General features: G+C 42.7%; 1 protein-coding gene across 1 annotated transcript in view; it reads left to right on the top strand.

The window, feature by feature from the left end:
• Positions 1 to 23,039, top strand: part of ZC3H6 (zinc finger CCCH-type containing 6) — a 40,484-nt gene that overhangs the window by 10,185 nt on the left and 7,260 nt on the right. Inside the window, exons 2-14 of the mRNA XM_082306985.1 lie at positions 2,446 to 2,626; positions 3,979 to 4,104; positions 5,141 to 5,396; positions 7,298 to 7,419; positions 9,864 to 9,980; positions 11,460 to 11,573; positions 12,167 to 12,274; positions 13,079 to 13,332; positions 13,958 to 14,478; positions 14,758 to 14,997; positions 16,610 to 20,424; positions 20,514 to 20,723; positions 20,857 to 20,989. Coding sequence (XP_082163111.1) covers positions 2,446 to 2,626; positions 3,979 to 4,104; positions 5,141 to 5,396; positions 7,298 to 7,419; positions 9,864 to 9,980; positions 11,460 to 11,573; positions 12,167 to 12,274; positions 13,079 to 13,332; positions 13,958 to 14,478; positions 14,758 to 14,997; positions 16,610 to 18,111 — 3,541 coding nt within the window. The 3' untranslated portion in view covers positions 18,112 to 20,424; positions 20,514 to 20,723; positions 20,857 to 20,989. The remainder of the gene's footprint in view (positions 1 to 2,445; positions 2,627 to 3,978; positions 4,105 to 5,140; positions 5,397 to 7,297; positions 7,420 to 9,863; positions 9,981 to 11,459; positions 11,574 to 12,166; positions 12,275 to 13,078; positions 13,333 to 13,957; positions 14,479 to 14,757; positions 14,998 to 16,609; positions 20,425 to 20,513; positions 20,724 to 20,856; positions 20,990 to 23,039) is intronic.

Here is a 23,039-nt window from a genome sequence, read left to right as displayed (position 1 = left end):
TTCGTACTTTGACATTTGAAAGCTCCTTTTGAACTTTCCTTCTTTCCAGTCCTGCTACTTCACGCTACTCAGCAAAACAAAACTATCTTCAGTACTTGTCCAGAAGATTATTTTCTGCCGTATACCAGAGCACTTTTTTCAGTCGCTAGTTAGGCTAGCTGCTCTTGGGCATTGCTTGGAAATGTTCTTCGAGTCCCCTTCTCGACCCTGTAATACGGCGCAGCATCTTGGTGAGGCTGGGATGTATATCGCTCGCCTTTGCGTGGTTGCAGTGGGCTGCCACGAGGTGACGGGAAAGCGTCGCGGTTGCTGTAGATACGCTGTAGGATCCTACCGGTAGTTGAGAATTAAAGGTGAGGAGGTGGTACCTTGAAATGGATTAATTTCCTTCGTTTTTCTCCAAAGCCTTTATGCCAGTCGATAATCAGAATGTGGGGGTTTTTTTCTTCCATTTTTTGGCTGGTTAGTGATCTCGAATCATATCTTGGTGGTGGGTTTTTTGTTTGTTTGTTTTTTTTCTGTTTGTTTGTTTCTTTTTTGCACTGTGGTTGCTAAGAGCATTTAGTGACAGTCGTGTGTTCTCCCCCTTTCTTCTCCCTGGCACGTGCATTTACTCCTCTTACAAAATTCACAACTTTGGGTTGCTTCTAACTTCTTAACCACTGTTTTTTACTGTGGAGACTCGGGCCTTTCACTCCTGGTGAGTTCTTCCCCCTTCCTACTCTTCACAGTCCCATGAAGTAGACAGCGTTGATCATCAGGTTAGCTTAATACCTTGTGAATACAGGACTGAGGTGCACAAATTGTAAGCCAATTTACTAGAGCCTAATTTCTACTTCTGTCCTAATACCTTCTAGGTATTCTGGTATTGCCCCCAGCACTAGTTTGGTCTTATTTTAGGGTTGGTTGGTTTGTTTTTTTTTTATGTATATGTAGTTTTGTAGTATCTCCAGGCTTCTCCCCTTGCTGCCCCCACCATCTGCTGAATCGGGTACGTTCACAGCGTGAGGGTTTCAGACGCCATAGGACTGATGCCATTTTCAAGCAATCTCCATGTAAAAAATCAGGACTGAGTTTCTATAAGGTTCCCTGGTGCCTGCAAAGGCTGAATTCCTGAAGCAGTGGTAATGTAGAAATAATTATATAGAGCCAATTATAAATGTTTAAAAGCACTAAATTCTTCCACAACCAAAACCCAGCAAATACCAGGTAGTAGAAGGGGAGCTGAGATTGCTTCAGGGGTATGTCTGAAATAGGGATGAGAAATAGGTTAGCTGGTGTTTTGTCAAAATGTTGCTTTCATTGCAAAATATTTTCAGGGCTGTTATTATTTGGGTCAGTAGACAAAACTTTAAATAAAGTTTTATGTAATCATAGAAACTTTCCCCCCCTGCTGATGGAGATAAGCACAAGCCTGTTATTTAGTCTACAACCACTGTGTTACATTTTGGGTTGTTTTTTCTTTTTTTAATCATCCTTTGGTGTTCCTCCAATTTGAAGTTTTTTGAGACAGTCACGTTCACATGCAGAAGTTACGTTCACATGCATATTGTTCCATTTACAGTATTTATTGACGTCTGCAACAACCCCCTACAAATGTCAATGTTACAGATTTTAAAAAGAAAAAACCCACCCTGGGTAGCTTGGAAAAATGGCATCATCAGATGTCTGTTTTCTGTCAGTTTTGTAGATTCTAGCAAATGAAATTCAGATGTTAACTACTCCTTTCTTGTCAACTACTACTACTCATTTGTTTTGAAGAATCCACTTAACTGCTAAGTGAATTCTCCTTTTTCGAATTGCTCGTGACTGTGGCCATTACACCTTGGATACTACAGACCCGTCTTTAGTTCCAGGAGCTGGTGCGTTGAAGGAAATGTGTTTGTATTGCTGCGCATTGTTTTTCCTGCAGGGCCCAGCTACGTCTTTTTGTTATTGCTACTCTTTAACTACATATAGTTTTCAGAGAGTTTTAATTGCCTTTAATTTTGATCACCCTGTTCCGCGAATGCGGCACCATAAAGGCACGTAATAGCATTGTAGTAGAAGTATTTCTAGAAATGGTTAAACTGCCTCTTCAGTTTGAAATGTGTTTAAGGGCAGCAGAGTGCCATATATTGAAGCAGGTTTTTGTATCTAGGTTGGAGAAAACTATGTAAGAAGACCTTTGTTCTGAGAAGGAAAAAAAAAAGTTTTTAAACTTCTTAATTTTGTGGTACAATTCAAGGCCATTTAACGGTTTGCATTCCATTTTTCTTTATCACAGGAAGGTCTAAACTCCTAGTAGTTCTTGGGGTCTTACATGTATTAAAAAGTATACGCACATGTATAAAAATGTAACTGGTGGAAGGAAATATTGGGTGTGTTTGTTTTTACTGTGCTGTTGGACAGATGAGATGGATAATAACATGTAATTTTATCGTATCGATCTTTTTCCTCCTACAGAGAAGATGGAGAGCTAGAGGATGGTGAAATAGATGATGCAGCATATGAAGATGTGAAAGAACATGGTACAAAAGGTGACGATAAACAGAAAAATGAAAAAGGACATAGAAAATCACGGAAGAAACGCAAAAAAGAAAAAGAAAAGAAAAAATCAAAAAGGAGAAGACGGGATAAGCATAAGGTTAGGAAATGCAAACCAAAATATTGGAGGTGCTTATTTTAATTCCAGGTTTAGGCAAGAATCTAGGGAATTAGAGAAGAAAACTAAGACGGTTTTGTTATTGTTCAGATGATCTTTGGTCTCTGAGGGCAAGTTTTGGGATTCCTATCTTATCCATGCACTTCAGTATTAAAGAATTTGTTTAAATAGACTTTTGACACATGAAAGTGCATATTCACGCGTTTCAGTGACAGTTTATGTGGAGTAAGAGACAATAAATCATTAAATAATCCAGCCATAGCACATTTCAAAGGATAATTTGGAAACTTGCTTGTTAGCTTTGCCTAAATGGATTTTCATAAGCTTGGTTTTCATCTGTTTATATTTAAAAGTAGTACAAAATCAGATTGCGGTTGTAGCTATGTTATTTGTGATATACATCTTCATTGGATGCTTATTTATTTCAGTATTTCTTTTAATAGCAGTTTACAAAATACTGACATTTATGAGCATTTTTCTCTCTGCCGTTTTCAGTGGTTGTGGTAGTTCTGACATGAAAGGCCAAAGTGCTAAACCACTTCTTAAATTGTTTAAATCTTAAGCAGCGGTGTAAGTTAAGCACTGGCCACTGACAATGATAATGGTAGCTGAACCATAGCGAGTGGGAGCTTTTTAGGATAAGAGGCAAAACGTACATTTATTGATTTCACTTTTTGTGCTAATTAGCATATTTATGGGAAGAAAAGATTTCAGGATAGTTAAGTGAATTCTTCAGTAAGAATCAGTTCATTAAGATAATGTTTCCAATAGATATTTTAGTCAAATAAATGCAAGAGAGTCACAAAATTAAAACTGATGGTCCTTATCTAAAAATCACAGAAACCTAGTATTCTCGTATGGTTTCCCCTCTAAATTTTCTGCAAAACAATACATCTAAGTAAAACACTTGTAATGAAGTAACGCCGAGTTTCCCCGCAGAAAACGACAGGATGCTAATCGTTTCTACGGTCATACGCGAGTTTCTAGCCAACTGCCAGATTTGTTAGCCTTCCAGCAGCATCCCTGCTATGTCGCAAAGAAGCAGGGCTGAGGGAGACCCGTAGGAAGCTGATGTAACCCAGAGAAACCACATAGCCCTCAGTGTGTACATTCGGAAGCCTCACTGGATCAGATCTCTTTCTCTGATAAAAAGAGCGGGTCATCAAAGAGTGTGCTTGCTTTAGCTTCCCCCGAAGCAGAGCTTTGTGAGAGTTAAGAAAATACTTTCATTTATTTATTGGGCTAATGCTTCCTTGAAGTTCATATGCAGCAGATCGATTAGATAGGGAATTTTATAACAACATTCGAGAGCGCTGTTTTCTTCTTTTTTTCAGCATAACTCCCCTTCCAGTGATGACAGTTCAGACTACAGCCACGACTCTGATATCGAGCGTACAGAAAGACCACATAAAAAGAGTAGCAGCTCTTCATACAGAGATTATGATTCTTCGTTCAGTCAGGTAGTATTTTTTTTAAAACTGATTTCTCATGTCTGTCTTTAGGTGTAATTTTAAAAACGCACATGTGAATGATGTGGTTCTTGAAGGCTGACTTGATCACTGTGCCCATTCTCACAGATTGCAGGAGACGCATCTAGTTCTCATCTCCTTGGGTAGATTTCCAAATGTAAAGCATTATCTGTGGCATGAATGTAGGTGGTGTAAACAAGCCTCATGCTATTTTTTCCTCCATCAGGCAACAATTAAGATATCTTTATTACTGCCTACCATTGCATTGAGATGGTACTAAGAGGAAACAGCTCTTGAAAAGCCACTTTGAAATATCTAGAGGTGATTCTGCTTTCTGACAGTTCACTTTGTCCTGGCTTTGCTCAGTCTGTGCAGCTCGATAGCCCTCCTGAGACCACTGGGGGAAATAGAACGCTGTTCTCTAAAGCTGCGATAGGGCAGCTGGAGGCTTGGTGAAACTCTGGTACTTGAGAGGAGAGGAGACTGTCCTTTTAGCCTGAAACTGTTCTAGAAACCTCTGAGCCAGCCAAATTTATTAACCGAAGATCCCATCTGCAGAAATGGGAGAAGGGACAGCGCTGGCTTAGGAGTGGCACTTAGCAGTATTTCATCCTGACTGACAGAGACAGGACAGGTTGTTTCGTCTGTGTCCAAGATCGTCAGGATATGGAGATCATGAATGGAAAAAAATTTATTTTAATCATAGTACATCTAAGTAGCCCTTAGAACACTTAGAACTGCATACGTTACAATGCTTTGTGAACCCCACTGGAAAGTTGCCTGGAGTATAGATACTGATGCTGCTCTTTTTTGTCCTTTTTCCTATTTTCATGTATTCAGAATCAAAAGTACTAATTTCTACTAAATAACTGATTTTCACTGTTTATTATTAATGCTTGTTTGTGTAAACCTAGTAGACAGCATGACGATAAGACAGGGTGAAAACAATAGGTTTTGTAGAGCAGTTTGGAGGGGTGTTTTTTGAAATATTGAGTTGCTTCTGAACAATGCACTCCCTTTCATACAGCATGGACACGTATCAGGAAATTACATGAGTTCACAGAAAATGCAACATAAAAAAAATGTAAAAAGTAAGGAGTATGACGACTATAGTCATTACAGTGATGAAAACTTTGGTAATTATAACGAGGAAGAAAAGGATGAAGATTTTGCTGATCAGCTTAAACAATACAGGCAAGCTAAAGAGACCTCCAGTACTGATTTAGGACCTCCATTCCCAAAAGAACCAGTGAAAAAACAGGGGATGAAAGGGATCCAGAAAGGTAAGATAATTTGAATCGTTAACTGTAGTAATGGTTGGTGGCAGCAGTTGTATCACGCATCATTTCAGGATGTTTGTCTTGAGAGCTGAATGAAGAAAGCTGCCGGTGGCGGCTTTCCTGTGAGCTTGCACCCTCCTGCCAGTGAGTGGTAATGCCGTTCATCGTGAAGGAACGTCGTATGGTCGCACTGATGCATACATTGAAGAAAAAGAAGTGTTGGGTAATGCGTACGTAGTAAACGCAGAAGTAAAACCCTATTAAAAAGCCAAGACCTTTGTTGTGTAACTGCTCGAGTAAGAAATCATAGGGCTGTAAAGTGACTTTCTGGTGGTAGTTTAGGAAAGTCTGAAATGGGACTTGACTGGGAGAGGAATGTAAATATGTCAATGCCAAAATCTAATTTAGCTCCCCTCCACCCCCCAAAAAAATTAAGTACCTAGAAGTTTTGATAGGTTCCTGAATGCTTTTATTAGTATGGCCCACAAGTACGCTAGTATCCTTCTGTTTTTCTTTTCACAACTTTTCTTGCATTCAAAGCTGGCCCAATAAAAATGCTGGTGAAAAAGTATTCCTCTTAAGCGACGTATTCCTGAGAGAGTCCTGCTGCCTGCATTTTCTGCCTTACTTATATAAGGCTAGTTATGCAAGCATTCTCGTTTGCACCTTTGGTTTGGTGTCTCGTCGTTTCCTTTCCACTGTGATGAATTCATTGAGCCAGCTTACACCTCTGGCCTCCGTATTGCGAAGGCACGTCTGACTCCCCGGTTGTCTTGTAGTGCTGCGCGTTGCCGTGGGGTGTGGAAGGTTAGGCGGCGGAGACGGTGTATGCCGCGGAGAGAGACGGCCTCATCTGCCATCTAGAAATGCTTCACTTGTTCTCATCCCTTTTTCTGTGAGGTTGAGTTCTCATTTCAGAAACTGTCCATTCAGTTTGCAAGATTTTCTCCCTTTAATCGTGGCTAAAAGTTTGTCTCCCAGGCAAAATGTATGACAATATGAATACCTTAGTAGGTCTCGGGAAGATATTGTGTGTTATGCAAAGGTAGTAAGCTGTCTTTCATTTACTACAGCGAAGATTTATTGCATTCTGTTTCGGTTCACAATGAAATAAATTGGGAAAAGATTGGCAGAATCTTTTTAGCTGAGACAAAAAGGGCTTTTCGTGTGCTGCTTGGCAATACCGCTTCAAAATCTCTCTCTGCAAGTCAGCTGAGATGAAGTCAAGGCGCTTTCACTGGAATCAGCCTTGCTGTGGCGGAGCAGCTGCCACCTGAAGCGGGTGTGATGTCCGCAGAACTTTGTAACTGCTTTTCTTTGGTTTTAAATTGATGAGAAAGCAGATACTCTTGTCTGGGTGGTTTTAGCTGAGGCCATGGCTCCTGGCTTGCTGCTGGCTGGATAATTACTGTCTTGAGGCTTCCGAACATTAAACATTTTTGTATTCCAAGCTGTTCTGTCGTATTTCTTAGGTTATGATCTCAGGTTTCTTGCATGTGGTGACAATGACACACACGCACACAGGTGGACGCCAGTTGTACTGGTTAGTTCTGTGTTCAGAAAGCGACCAAACAGCGCAAAATATTTCAAGTATTTGGGCTGGTTAGAAATAACATGTCTGCCCTCCTAATTGTGAGAAGCTGCATCGAACAAGATTAATTTTATATTCAGTTTGTCAGTCTGCTATTGATTTGAAGAGCTTTTCAAAGAGCAGGCAGTGGCACAGAATTACAATTGGCTGGTGTAGTTGTACTTGCCAACTCGTGATTCAAGGTAGTATTTAGGAATTCAGACTGCAAAAGGTAGATATTTAGTTTGTTAGATTTGTCTGCATTCGATGTCACTAGATAACCATTTTTCTTTACTTTCTGAGGTCGTTTAAAGGGGTCATTGCTGTTTTTCAGGTATTTCTCAAAGAGGTAATAATTACAATGTTGGTCGAGGGCGTGGAATGCAAAAGAAATTGAAGCGTAAAGATCGTGGAAGGGGAAGAGGGGGCAATAAAGGATCTGATGGCTTTCATGAGGTACGTGGGATTAAAGCTGAATTCCTAATGTAGTTGTTTTAAATGACTGGATGCTTTGCTTTAACAGAAGAGTATTTCAAAATACATATCTCTAAACTTTTTTCTCTTATCTAGAAAATTACTAGAATTTTCCAACACTTGACGTACAAAGTATAATTGATAACTTAAGCTAATACATAATTTCCTTGTTTTTTTTGGAAATACGGAAAACTAGTAGAAAGTGGTTTATGAGCTTTGGTTTTGAATGGTGTGTGAACTTCAACATTCCCTGTATCTGAAATAAGATGTTTTGCTGCTGCTTCACCTCACTAGTTTGCTACTAGTTCACCTCAGATTTTTCAGCAAAGAAAACGGGCAGCTTTTTCCAGTTTCCGTTTGTATTGTGAAGAATTCTTCGTGTCTTTCCGTAGCTGCGACTGTGGAAATGGCAGTATATGTGACCTTGGTTTTCGTTTAGTAATTCTTTGCACAGGGATTAGAGAAAACCTAGTGTTCAGTATTGCCACAGTATTTGTCAGTTACTCACTCCGGTCTTCATTTAAACGAAAAACAGCACAAAATCGATGATTAATGGATCAAATCCATCCGTGGCTGAAAAACGTTATTTAAGCCTGTATACTGCAACTAAAAGGTCTGTGGTTCTCCTCCCTCCTGCACTCAAGAACGGACACGGCTGGCTTCTCGCTAATGCGGTGATGTGTAATTCAGCCACGTTAATTTTTCCCCGTGTTCTCCAGCTGGCCTAACTCCCTGGGGCTCCTGGGTGGTCCCGATCAGATGTTCCTTTCCCTGCCCTGCATGTGGTAGGGAAAAGGGCAGCAGTCTGATCTGTTAGGACGATGCCTCGTTGATAGGACTCCTCCTTCCTCTCGCTGTAGAGCGTGTCCTCTCCTCCAGCGCCGTCTCCCAAGCCGCGGGGAAGGGTGGAGGCGAGGAGGCGGCTGCAGGCAGGTCCCAGCAGGGCTGGGAGGCAGAAAACAAAAAGCTGGGCTCCTGGCTACAGCAAAATAATGAATTCTGCGACGCAGATGCTGAGCTGCGCGGTGTGGTGGGGTAACCGCTGAGGCTCCCGAGCTGTGCGGAGACGTCCCTGGGATTCTCGGGGACACGGTGGGAGTGTTTCAGCCTTCCTCGGGCTGTTGTTTCAAGCGCTTTGCGGTGTGGGACGGTTGCTGGTTTGCAGTGCTCCCAGAGAGACTTGGAGCATCGTGTTTAGGTGATATTTGCATTAACCTTGAAGAGGATCAGGTATGAGATTCAAAGCTGCTTTGTCTGAAGCAGCTGAGATTTCTCTGGATTGAATGTGTTCCGAGCAGAAGATGGATCTTGACTGATCCAGGAGTGGCATTTCGGAGATTGCTGCTTCTCAATGTCAACAAAATCCGTAAATCATCCTTAGTGTTAATGTTTTGTGACATTGCTTAATCTGCCGAGCAAAACGAGACCGGACGCTCGACGTGCTGATGCTCGTGTGTGCTCATGATGCGGTGTGGTGACTATGGAGAACCGCGTCCGTTCTGTTCCCGAAGTTCCCACTCAGCAGTCAGATCCCTGTTCGTTTTCTGTGAACATTGGAAATCAGAAAAGCCTGTTGCCCTCGATCACCAGATCCGTAGGCAACCGCCTAGCACTGCAAAGGCGACGTTTGTTTCTGCCCTCTGTTGCAGCATCGTAGACAGCAGCTCATTAGAGGCCATCTACTCCCCTGACCTCGCAGGCTCTGCCAGGCCCCCTCAACACTTGTCCCAGACTCCCACGAGTTTACTGCAGTTTCTTTAGTTTATCTCAAGTGCGGACGCCACGTGGGAATCAAATCATGAGGGAACCATTATTTGCCTCACCAGGTACATAATAATTCTTACGTGTTAGGTCATGATTGAATTGTGCTTCCTCTCTGCTTTGCCTCATGGCATAAGCAAACAGGTTAGTTTTCTTCTAATGGGAGAAAAAAAAGAAGATAGGTAATCTGGAGATCCCAATCGCGTGAGAAGCACGTGGAGGGGAAGGATTGGCAGAGTATAGCCTTGTGGCCGAGACGGCGGTCTGGAAGCCTGGATGGTGACTCAGCTCCTGGCTGTCTGCAGAGGTGCCCTTCGTCGGGGCGGCTGGCGCTGCCGTAGTGGTGCCCAGGAGCCAGCCCTGCTTCCCGGCCTGGTCAGACAAGTGTGAGAGAGCCTGCCCATTCAGCGGGGTAGTTTGTGTCGGTGACGTTGGAAGAAGTTTCTGATTTGGTTGCATTTATAAAAAAGACTCTGCATTAAAGCAGCTAAGAAAGAGTACGTGTATTTACCTTTACTTTGAGCTGTGGGTATCATAATTTTAAGAACTTAAATCATGGTGTAGTTAATCACGTTTTGAGGTAACTAGTGCACCACGTATGCTCTAATATTTTTGCAACTGCGCTTAATAAGTAAGCACCAGTAGGATGTTCATTTTTCTTCCAGGATGGCAAACCAGTGAAGAAGTGGGTGAATATGAGTCAGGAGTTCATAAATCAGCATACAGTGGAACACAAAGGCAAACAAATTTGTAAATATTTCCTTGAAGGGAGATGTATTAAGGTAATTATGCACTGTGTCTGTCGGTCGTCTTCTGTGGTGTGAGGAAGGGGAGAAGATGCTCTGTTGTATGTTGAAACCCAGTGTTTTGATTTCTAATGTTTTGCATATTTATAGATAAATGCCAACAGAAGTACTTGTGGAAAAATATCCCCTTCTGTTACACATTTTGAATTATAACAAATTTGATTAAAAATGATTGTGTTTGCTTATTAGTATGTGCAGTAAAACCATCTGTGATAGTATCGTAAACTTATGCTGACAGTGTATGGTATGTAAATATACAAATCTCACAAGTATGGGATCTGTAAATAGGCAATGATTTCTGAATGTATTAGATTATTTCTCTTTTATGTGCTACTGCTAATTTTGAAACATTGAAGGAATTGCTTAATTATGCTGAATTATTTCTCTCTCTAAAGTAAAAAGTGGGGTTGTAGTAATAGTTCTCCTACCAAAGAATCATCTTCCTTCAGCCAGCAAGTGGAAGGCAGCAGAAAGAAGAGAATGCTATTCAGAGCAGTCAGCTGTCAAGCAAAAGCCCTAGCAAGACAGTCTCTTATTGCATAAAAAAAGTTGTTATTGCTTCATTTTGAAGCTTATGCTGCTGTGGAGTTGAATCCTCTGATGTGAGACTAGTTCAGTCAGTTATAAAACACACTTAAGAAAAACTGCATGCTTCTCGAATAAGTGAGTGCGTCATTTATATTTGGTTCCTCTGTGTATTTAGAGATAGAACATTTTCTGTTTCTTTTTCAAATGGTCAAAGTAAAGGTGAAAATTAGTATGCCTTTTTCCCAAACCAGGGGGAAATTGAAAACAATGGATTTGTTACTGCCTTTATATATTTTAGTATGCCGTGCTCAGTAAGATGAGTATTTGCTGCCACCTCCAGTTTTAAAACAAGTGGCTGAAAGAGCACTTAGTATATTTTTCCTGAAAATAAATACAAAAAATATGCACAAAAACCTCTCCAGCAAAGTAATCTTAATGTATAGCATGGTATGGTTGATATAAACTTGATATTAGTTGCACACTCTTTTTCATACATGGAAGAGTCTTAATACTTTGCTTGTTGGACTTTTCTTAAGTTCTCCCACGCACCCTTAAAACAGAGTCAGGTTTTCTGATCAAGTGCATAATTGTTAATATGGAAAAGAATTTCAGTAAAGCATTTGTTTAAATGCCTTTTTAATGCAAATTTTGCTAAGTGGAGACAGAGAAGAGAACTGGTACTGTTAAGGTCACCTTGTTTTCTGTGACCACTGCATATATTCCCGATTGAATCCCGATTCAGGAATTGTTTCTCTATGTCCAGGCCCCCTATTCACAGTTTTTAGGGACATGCTTATAATGCAATTCTCTGTTAGTAAAGATAAAAAGTTTAAATTCAGCTAAGGAGGATGTTTTTCTTTAAATATGAAATGGAATTACTCAGCATTTCAGATTGATAATGTTTTTTTCTTGTTTTTTTATTTATAGGGAGAGCAGTGTAAATTTGATCATGACGCAGAGATCGAAAAGAAAAAGGAAATCTGCAAGTTTTACATACAGGGTTACTGCACCAAAGGAGAGAACTGCATTTATTTGCACAATATCCTTAAAAAAAAAAAATACTTTAATTAAACGGAAGGTTTATATTTACTCTTAATAGATGCAAGTGATTTTTAAGGGTAGCTATTTCTTTTCTTAAGAGACTATACCAAACACTATGTAGATTCACTACGAGAAGATTATTTTTCTGCTCAAATGCTTAAGAGGAGAAAATAAGTATAAAATTACTGGTTTGTTTTTGGTTTTAAGGATCTTTACTGTTTTAAAAGATAAAACCCCTTGAAGTTAGATGCATTTGTCCACATACTTCTAAAAACCCTGATCTGTTCTTGTTTGTTTGTTGTAAAGGACTTGTGTTTTATTCTGGAATTGAGACCTTCATCTTTTTAATCACAATTTTAGAATCAAGTCAAAAATAATGTTAAGGCCACAGTAATGTGATTATTAGTAGAATGTCAAATGGAGCTCGGAGGTGAGTTGGTTATTGGCTTTCAAAATTCTTAACATACTGCTTTGGAAAGATTAAGTACTGGTGAAGAATTGAAGGGTAGTTGGCAGCTGAATTTCATAAGCTTGCCAAACAGTGCAAACTAGAAATCGGCCTTTGTTAGGAATCCTTAATACATTGCTTACATGAATTCCCTTGCAAGTTCTACCATACAGGAGCAAAATGCTATCAAGGAGATAAGTGCAAATTTTCTCATGCTCCCCTGACTGCAGAAACAAAAGAGCTGTTGGATAAGGTGAGCAATACTTAGTCTGTAAGCACAAGGTTTGTTGCTTGAAAGAATAGGGGGGAGGTTGCTGGAAATTTCTGTGGGATTCTCAGGGAGTTTGATGTTGAACAGTAATGATGTTAAGCTCCACTGTTGCTCTTTAGCACAGTAAGTGTGTGACCAGGTTGGATACCTGGAATTTCCCTTGCTGTTGGTTATTCAGTTACTTTTTAGCCAGATCAGACTCGTTTATTTTCACAACTGAAGTTTCTGCCCATGAACTTTCTTTCGCGTCGCTTTCTGTGGAAATCTTCACGTACTTTGTAGCAAGAAGCACGGCTTTTATGACATCTACTTTAGCTGCCTCGAAGTTAGGTATCATCTGACTTACTTCTGCACTCGGGGTGGAGAAAGGAATGAGGTGCCTCCTCTAAATGATTCATGAAATCTTGACCTTTGTGTTAAGTAGGATATTCGTGCCTCTCTCCAGTTATTATACAACAAGCCTTAACAGAAAAGCGGCCTGAATTTAACACTAGAAACATTCTGAATCTTAGAATAAGTCCTTCAGATTCTGTCACAAAATTACTGTTTGAAGGAAATGGACTTGTGTGAAGTTGTCCTTTCCTGACTACAGAAATAGTTTTCTTCCTGGCTGTGGATCGATGTCCTGTGGAACGAGTAATAATAGATCTATAATTCGTCAGAGTTTGATGTCAATATATAGTAGTATCGTAGCACGTAATTATATTTAAATAGAAAGTGCAAGACGAAATTGAATTGCATGTACTGCAAAGTTATTGAAGTGTTTGCTACGCTGCTTTGTTCTAGGTTTTGAATACTGAGGAGGAACCGCAAAATGAAGATGAGAAAGAACTGGAGGAACTCAGAAAGCGTGGCATAGTTCCTCTCCCTAAGCCACCACCAGGTGTTGGGCTTCTGCCAACCCCGCCAGAGCAATATCCATTTTCTGAGTCTGATATAGAAAATTATCAAGATCCTTCAGGAGACTATAAGAAAATCCCATCTCTCTTTGAAATAGTTGTGAAGCCTACTGTGGATTTAGCACACAAAATTGGAAAGAAGTAGGTTTTAGAATTTTGTGTAGAACTCTCCTTAAAGCGTGGCTGCATAAATATTTAAACAATGCTGTTTTTTTCTGTCAGACATACATACTTCTGAATGTATTGCTAAGTTAATGATCTCTCAAATATCGGCTATCATAATTATTTACTTAACGCTTTCCATAGAAGAGAATTTACTGAGCCTTGACCTTCCAGAAGGTCACTCCGTTGGCTATTGTTTTGGCTCTGTGCCTGCCTTGTCTGTCTGCACTTGCAGGCTGAGCAAAGTTCATTCTCTTCAAAACTCTTTTCATAGTTAGCTTGTTCTTGACCGAAGCCAATCGCCGCTCCTGATGGAGACGGTTGGCCTTGGGATGTTGAAAACTCTTAGGTGCAGCAGATGTCCAGTTCTGCGTGTGCTAATATTGAAAAAATGTTCTGCTTCCAGGCAAGCGCTGTCATGTGTAATGTATATAGTTACTCTCTTTGGAAATTATTTTGCTTCTTTCAGATTTTTATCCAACTTAAGATCAAATAAGTATGGACAGGCATCTGTAAGAGTGAGGAGGAGGAGGAGGAGATAGCCAACAGGCTGTTGATCTTTGTAGGTGCAAAATCTGATTCACTAATTTTCTTTTGCCTACAGGCCACCAACCTTCTATAACAGCGCATCACCACCGAGGCCGCCGTTTCAGGGAAATGACCCACATTCTCAGCATATGTATAATCCAGGTTCAAGTCCCGGGCCGGGACCCGGCATGTCACAAGGACATAACGGGCCGCCGATGCACCCAGGTTCTCCTGGACACCATCCGTGCGCGGGGCCTCAAGGCCCGGGGATGCCACAGAGCCCTCCTATGCAGGGTGTTCCACCAGGCTTTCTCGGACCACAGAACCAGACTGGTATGCCTATGCAAGGACAGCAAGGTGGTCCACCTCTCACGCCGCCGGGCCTCGGTGGATCTTACAACGCCCCAGGCGTTCAAGGACATATGGTGAATATGCCGAGAGAGAACCATTGTCCTCCGGGGCCACAATACCAGCAGATGCCTGGTGAACGGCAGCCGAATATGAATTACGAGCCTATTCAGAACCCAGCTGATTTCTATGACAATTACTATTCTCATCAAGCCGTACATAACTTCCAGCCAGCTAATAACTCTGGTGGTAAGGACATTTAAAAATGGTTGTTCCTTGATATGGCGCTTTGCGGTTGTGCAGTATTAAAACATCACGGCTCCAAAGCTGAGCAGCTGAAAGAATTTTGGATAGAAAGCCAAACCTCCTGGATCGTCTTCAGCGTATAGGCTCTTTCAGCTGATGCTTTACAGTCGTGCCATATAAGTCACATTAGTTTTGCTTGATTGTGTTTTATGTTTCATTTCCCCTGCTGTAAAAGCTTGTGTAGGTTAGCTGCTAACTGTTTTTTTTTTTTTCGTACTGCAGATGGAACATGGCATGGAGAATTTACAGATCACCAGGCTCACCTCATGGCTCAAGAGTCGCATCAAGGTGGAAGCGAGTCGGACTGCATGAGTAGCCATATGGGCCATAAACAGGCCATTAATGTCCCGGATTTTCTTCCAGCAATGCAGAAGGCCCTTTATGTAAGGCTTAGTCAGAAGCATCAAAGAGACGGAGACTCTGTCAGCAGCCAGGGTCAGAGGGCGATGAGCAAAGACGAAGGTAAAGAGAACTTTGTTAAGAGTTCTAAACGTACTTCTTGACTGTGTGTTAGCCTGGAACAAACCTGTTGACTTGGATTTTCATCACGTTACCATCCACAAATATCGTGAATGCGCAAGTACCAACTCAAATAATATTTTCAGCTGAATATACTTGCTTTCCTTCCCAGCTTGTTCCAGGATTTTAGTATACGCTTAGTTGCTGCGTTCCAGTTCCAAGTAGAAAGATCTGTGGATAATTTTTGGATATAGTTTGTACTTTTAAAAGGTTCTGTTATTGATGACTCAATTACTTCTTAAAATCCCTGATTGAAACAGAAAGGTTATTGTTTTTAACTGCCAGTACTGCAAGTGCATCTTAGATTCTGTTTATTCAGTTGTGCCTCTTGATCTTTTCTGCATATTCTGTTTCTCTAGAGGAGTATTTTTTCCTCTCTGATGTGTGAAATGTGCAGTGTTTAATCTGAGTCTCTCTTCCGTGACCTGGCCGATGGAGAGCAGTAAGCCTGCAGGTCAGATTCAGCCACACAGAGCAGGTTCGTCCCTTGGCCTGCTCCCTGCTGCAGCCTTCTCTGAGGCTGCTAGGTTACGTGACAAGCAATGCATCTTCTGGCTGGCCAAAAGGCTGTATCAAATGATTTTGAGGATACTGCCAATATAATTCTGATCAAATGATGAGAGAAATCTGGAAATGCAGCCCTTCAGGCTACACGCAAAACCAGAGCGGTCTACTCTGAACGGAAGACTTCTCACCAGTGCTTTGGAGTGGCTGGTCCTCCTGTCTAGAGGGCTTTCAGAAAGCACTGTAACGGAAAAATGTTCCTGTTAGCTGCCTCCTACAGCGCGTCACGCCCTGTCGTTGAGTATTTGTGTGGGACAAGCAGCATTGAGGAAACGTGTGTTATTGTGCATTAGTTAGTGGTGATGGTGGTGGGTTTCGCCTGCGTTTCTCATTTTGTTGAGCCAGCGTAGACCACTAGTCTCCTTCAGCGAGTAGGCAAGTTTAGGATGTGGACCTGAGCACACAGCTGTGTTGATAGGGCTTTCCAGTAAATTGCAGAAGATAGTTGAGTATTTGTCCTTTAAAATTAAATATTCTTATTTCTTCCCTTCCTGAATCTAGACTTCTCCCCAAAACCTTGTGCTTTGGATTGTAATAAGGCAGCAGATTCCACATTTGTAATTCACCTGTTTTTAAGACTACTGTAAGGTGCCGTTTTACTTTTCTTTCTACCATCCCATAATGAACGTCGTTTTCATCAAGACTCAGATTTTAAATGTGGTTTGTTTTTTTTTTTTTTTTTTTATTAGCACTGGTAGAAATAATTGTTTGAAAGCAGGTTGTTTTCCCAGATTAATACTGACAGAGACATACGTAGACAGAACGCAGCAGAGTTTGGGAGTATCTCGACTGGCTACAGCTTTTTGTTACATCAGTTCTTCATGGAAATTGATTTTTGTCATTTTAGGTTACAGTTGTTATAATACAGGGAGTGATGATTTAATATCAGGTCTTTTCAGTTTGATTTTACTGAGAGGCTGCCCTTTATATGAGTAAATGTGTTGTATTCCCTGGTGATCGTTTGCTTGAATAATTTTTTTTTTTTTTTAAGATGACAATGTCAACTGGTATTCCAGTAGTGAAGAGGAAGAGGGGAGCAGCGTTAAATCAATACTAAAAACCTTAAAGAAACAAAGCGAGAATTTTAGGAATCGGCAACAACATTCCACAGAGCAGCACATGCTTGGTATTCCGACTGATCCAAGGCTGGCAAAAGAAAAAGGCGCAGGGCCTCAGGCTGCTGACCCGAGACTTCGGGCCTCCCCGAGGTCCAACCCCAGAAAGCCTTCGGAATCGGCGTCCTTGGACCCACGGCTCGTACGGGATCCCAGGATGCACAAGGTCAGCGAGGGCGGTCACGCCAGCTCGTCCCTCGGGGGAGCAAAGCTAGACTTACACCACGCGCACGCTGGGGTTAAGGTCAAGCAAAAAGGGATGGATGATGATGAAGAGGACTCGGAAAGAGAGCTGAGGGAACGAGCTTTTCTGATTCCGTTGGAACCTTTGCCTGGCGTAACGTTAAGGGATCCCCGATCTCAGCTGAGGCAGTTCAGCCACATTAAAATGGATGTTACCCTGATGAAACCAAACTTTGCTAAGCATATTGTATGGGCACCCGAGGACTTGCTCCCGATACCTTTGCCTAAGCCTGACCCCGTCTCTTCAATCAATTTACCTCTTCCTCCACTCATTGCTGACCAGAGACTTAATAAACTGCGGAATTTGAAAAACGATCCCCATCCAAATGCAATGCCAGCTGACCCGCGACTAGCTGCAAAGGCAAAAAACAGCTTAACGGGCAGGAGCGGCTATTTGGATCCCTCTGCAGATTCGCATGCCAGTAGCTCGAGTAAATTGGGAGATCCTCGCTTACAAAAAAACGTCGATCCAAGACTCCACAGACTGTCGAGTGCAGATACGCATCACGGAGTCACAAAGGATTCACACCCTCCGAAGTTTGACCCCCGCCTCGCCAGATCCGCTGCTGGCTCATCGCAGCCCTCGGAAGCCGCGACTGCTAAACCCGACCCCGATGCTCTGCCTCCGTACGCGCCCAAATTGTCATCGAGTGGTGTTAGGCTGGGAACTCCAGGCTCGATACTGAGCGGTATTAGTCTGTACGATCCGAGAGATCACAGCTCCTCGTTGGACACGGCTCCAGCTAGTTCGGGGGAGAACGGAGAGAACCAGAAAAAAAGTATTTTGAAAAATTCTGGTAAAAATGAGCCCAGTCTCTCGGAAGATGCATCGCTGCAGAAGGCTGCCTCGAACGTGGAAAAAAATACTGAAGGCTCAGCAGAAGCTACTTCAGACAAAGCAAATAGCACCAGTAAATCTCAGGCTAAGCACTCCAGCGCTGCACCTGCGGTGCATAATCTTCCTATCCAAGCTTTATCAGGATTAATCAGACCGCAGTACAGCGACCCGAGGCAGGTTAGACAGCCTGGACAGGTAACTCAGACACAGGAGAGTGATCCGAATGGGGAATCAGATGATAAGTCGTTAAAAGATGTTTTCAAGACTTTCGATCCTACCGCTTCACCGTTTTGTTAGCAATTGATTTTAAGTCTTTTTACTGTTGTGAATATTGCAGTTCTCTGCTGTTTTGTAACTGGTTTACCTCTTTGCTTTATTTATTTTTAAATTATAATTATCAACACTTTTCAGCTGCTAATCTCAGAACCACATGCAGTTATACAGTATGCTCTAGTGTTTGCAAAGCTGTGGTATTTTCTATATAATACTTTTCCAATTTCAGGGAGACTAATAATTGACATGTAGAAAACCCCCCATGTATCGTGTTAGAGCTGATAAAAGCACTTTCATTGTAAATAAGTCATTAAGAAAGTCTGAAGACCTGTATATGTGTGAGCTGTCTCTTTCATAAACAACATTTAGATATGATTGCCACATTTGTATGATTGTATAGATACAAGCAATATTATGTACATTACTGTGAGAGACACTGTTTGACAAGGATTGTCTGACGCATCAAGCCAAACGACTAACTGATTTCAAACCTACGAAAATGATTTAAAAGGAACACGTCGATCCTCCTTTTCAGATCGGTTGATGTAAGACATTGACAGTTTTTATTCATGCAGTCAATATTCTTAGTGTAAAAGAGACCTATATCGCATATTGAGGATTAAAAATGTCATATCTTTTAAAAGTATTTTATTCTATGCTGTATATAGAAGAAATTGTGAAGTACATAACTAGAAGAAAGTTACTGTTAAAAGTGGAGAATACCTAAGTTGTCTAATACAAAAAAGGTTTTTATTTAATTTTTTCACGCATACACAATTCTGATTAGTGCTATAAGTTACATTGTGGTGTTCATGTATTTCAATGTATTTTTGTATTCAGCTGCTTAATTTGTATTGCTTTTTTTGTATTGATGTAACTGCAGTACTTGTATTCATGGTGTCTTTATGACATTTTTAACAAAAAAATTAAAAAGGGTACAGTTAAAGTCTGGTAATGACTGTGATGTTGACACGTTGGCAGCTAGTTCAGCGTTGGGGAGGGAGCAGCGGGGGTGTCTGCAGGACGAAGGGGACTAAACCTGGTTTTTAGTACAGCCGCTTTACAGTCAGATGGTAGCGGGTTTTTAAACTAACCTTGTGCTGAATCCAGACGGAGTTAGCTCGCTGCGTGGTTCCACGATCCGACTGCCGAGTCGTCGCTGTTCTCCCGCCACGGTTACCAGCATCGCTGTGAGAAATGTCATGCATGTTCTTTAATTTCTGAAGGTGTTGCATGCCGAGAGCACAACTGTCCTCAAAGCCTCTCTTGTTTTGCCTTTTGGGTTGCTTTTTATATCGAGGAAATGTAGTCATACCTAGCTAGCTACATTTACAATAAAAATTTGCCGTCTGCTCAATTGCCATCTGGTTCCCGCCCACTTGGAATGTTTCTTTGCTTTAAGTCTCTGCCTCGGTGGACCTTTTCCTCTTGGTTTTTGTTTGTTGGCCCAAGTAATGGCTCGCGACTGGGACAGTGTAGCGTTGGTCACAAATTCTGTGGGTTTGGTTTCTCGTGCCCGTCAGTCGAACGGGCAGGAATACAAGCGTCTCGCGGTGATGAGCGGAGCTTGGATGAACGGAGGGAAGCTGCCGATTTCGACGCGTGCGCAACACGGCAGAGGAGACATCGCTGAAGGCAATAACTGTTTCAATTTGCCTTCCTGATTTCCCAGAGTAGAAGTAGTATTAATTTTATGATACTTGGAATTGAAAATAATTTCAAAATAATTGAAAACTAGGTAACAGACATGAAACTTTGTTGTTATTTTGGAGTAATCTATTAGTCCTACATAATTACTGCTTATTGCTACTTCATCTGCTGACGAGTTTGGCTGTTCAAGAATTTCATGAAAAAACAAAGCCAGCAGAACTGGACAGCAGGGAGAAATAGAAATAGTTTGGAAATAGCACATGGGTTGATGGGGGAACAAAGAGAAAAAGTTACGGTATTGAAGCCAAATGCATGGTTTCGCATTTAGGCGTGGAAAGCACTGGTAGGATGTGCAGCTCTAAGCTGAAGTTACGACTTGCGGGGTGGCGATGACGGCATCACTGAACTGGATTCTCTGTGGTTTTTTGAAAGTACTGGAAAAATAAGAGTCAAAGGCAAAGCTTTGGTACCAAGAGCAAAATGACGTGCCTTACAATCGAGAGAACTGAAGGATCTCGGGTGGTTTGCCATCGGGCCGGTTACGGACCCGTTTTGGAGTCGCAGATCAAAACGCGGTGTGTTCTGGTAGGGGAGGCAGAGTGCTGGCTTCCCACCTTGGAGATCCACTGCCGTCTCAGGATCTTTAATACAATACGAGTCTGTCTTTTGGAAAAGAAGGGGTACAAAGTAAGGAGGAAATGCAATTTGGAAGGGGCCAGCTAGTCCTTGCAGCCTGTTGTCTCCGTGTGTAACTCTCCTTCCTTCCTTCTTCCCAGATCCAGCCAGCAGGTCCCCGGGGGCCTCCCCAGCTGCGGCGCGAGGGTCTGGGGGCTGCCGCTCAGCTCCTCCGTCCGCCTCCGCTTGCCGCTTTATTCCTTGCGGGTTTCTTCCCCGAGTCTACGCTTGCTCCGGCGTGCCTGCTGCTACCACGCTCTTTCGAAACGTGGAGGAGATTCATTGCTACAGCGCCAGTACTAAACCATCCGGTACGGGGAAGGCGCTGGGGGTGCTGGAGGGGGCGAGTGGGGACAGTCCTGCCGCGCCGAGGCGGGCTGGAAGGGGCTGCAGCCACCGAGCGAGTCGAGCCTGATCTGTGCGGATTGATTGTGTCTTTCGCAGGGGAGGCTCGTTTCCGTCTCTTCCGAGCAGCAGCGTTGCCTTCCGACGCTTGGAACACGTGGCCCTGAGTCTGCGAAGCACGGAGCAGCTGGTATCGTTGGTCTCGGATGCTCTGGAAGCCTGTAGCTGTGAGGTGAGTGATCGTCAGCATTGAATGTTTTACTCTGGGTAAAAGAAAGTCCTGGGGCTGAGAGGGATTTTGGGAGAAAAGTCTCATTTTTCTGCAGGATCTGCTGAGTTGGGCAGCAGGTGAGACAAAACGCTCCCCGCTGCTGCCAGCCCTGGAGATGTGATAGAGTAAAACGTTTGTCTCTGATCTTGTCTGCCCTCTGCGCTTCAGAAAGACTGAGCATTGCTAGGTCACCCCCTGGGGTTTGCCGCCCCACGATAAAAACACTCGTAGGCAGCCTGCTTTCATATTTTTCTACCACGACTCTAACATGAATCCTTCATATTGCAAAGTAAATCAATTTATTCTTGCAAAGTAGAGAATACTGAATTACCCTCCTGTTTTGCATTTCAAAAGTCAGCGATCCTGTCCCTTCGTCTTCCTTCTCATTCAGTTCTTCTTTCCTCCAGCTTTTGTAGCGCACGTTACCCTCTGAACTGTATTTTGCATGTGAGCTCCCCCCCAGTGCACTGGCTCTCCTGCAGGATTATGTATCTCTGGCTGCCCTTCCTGTGCAATATCTAGGATCGCTACCCCTAGCAGAAGAGGTGGTGGTTGCTAAAAAGGCGATGGTTGCAAAAAAGTTTGATATCAGGGCCTGAGAAAACCCTCCCAGCTCTGAGGCTTGCTTGTGCAGCAGATGAGCAATTCCATCGTTCACAGAACGCCCCGATCCTTCCCTCCAGCCGGATTTGCTGGTGCTGCTACAAGGCGTTCCTCCGTCCTTCTGTTCGCATCTTGGGCGCTGAAGAGCACAGAACTGGCAGTTACTGAAAGCAGTATAATGAAGGTACCTCATGAAAGGCTAGCTGCCCTATATCAGTGTTTGCCAAATTAAAAAAAAAAGCCTGGCTGACTACGTAAGAGCCAGAGCTGGCTCACAGCTGGACAGGGCACGCAGTATATGAATACAAAGAATTCCATTGCCATGTGGCCCCACTTGGTGGCCATTGATTCAAGAGTAATGGTTTCAGAGTGACTCCCGTGCTGGATAACAAAGATCGGTGAATGATATTTTACTGAACAGGAAACCTGTTTTCCCTTTGCCTGGGTCTTAAAGCTCTTCCCCAACTCCTGTGCCCTCTGTGGCTCGGTATCACATCTTATTACTCAACTTCAAACGCCATCTGGACGAGAGGCCCCTTAGGAAAGACACTAGCATGTGGCATCAGTTTATTCTTCTCTTTGTTCAGCCGCCAAAGGGAAGCAGTGTCTCTGCAGGGTGGAATTCGCCACCGGAGGAGCGGCCAGCACACAAAAGCCTTTTCAGGCCTTTGCGCTCTCAGTCCTCCTGCACGAGCAGCTCTAGCAGAAGAGATGCGAGCCGGGAGGAGAGCAGCGCTGGCCGCGTTCTTGCTGCCGAGGCCGGCTAGCGGTGCAGTTCCCCTCCAGCAGAAGTCCCTTCCTGTTTTACAGGTGGCTGTCCGTAATTATGTGTCCTTTAACAGGTTTCGGACGCCTGGGGGTGTTCTTGGTCTGAGGTGGTTGTTCTTGCACCATAGCCGTTAGGGTGGGTTCAGCCCTTCCCTGAGTCTTGCGGAGGCCTAATTCATCCCTCTCTGAGTTTAAAGACACCTTGGCTCTATGCCACAACAGGTTTTTTCTCCACTGCGTGCAGAATGCAGCTATTTCTTCTTCCTCAGAGTCAGGCGGGGGCTGTCGCAAACCCTATTAGACAAAATATTTGCATGCTTTAATATGTTGTTGAACGTGAACTCGTTTAAAATATCTTAAATGATATAAAAGTCTGAATGTATCAATGTGTGTGTGTGACCAATGTGGCATCTCTACCTGTTAATGCTGAAAAAATGCTTAAAAGTGCTTAAAAACCTGCTTAGAGAGAGACAAAAGGAATACAGTGTGGTTAGTTTATTGATAAGCAGGGAAGTTTCCAAAGGGAAAAAGCCAGGTCATAAAGGACTTCGTAGTCCAGGCAATCAAGATAAGAGAATGGCTGCTTGCTTCGGGCTGACATCAGCAAAGTAAAAAATGGACAGATGTAGTATGTTTTTAA

This window comes from Platalea leucorodia (genome assembly GCF_965183815.1).
Source record: "Platalea leucorodia genome assembly, chromosome: 3".
Classification (NCBI taxonomy): domain Eukaryota; kingdom Metazoa; phylum Chordata; class Aves; order Pelecaniformes; family Threskiornithidae; genus Platalea; species Platalea leucorodia.
Note: the sequence above shows the minus strand (reverse complement) of the source record. Positions and strands in the feature narration are given on the sequence as shown.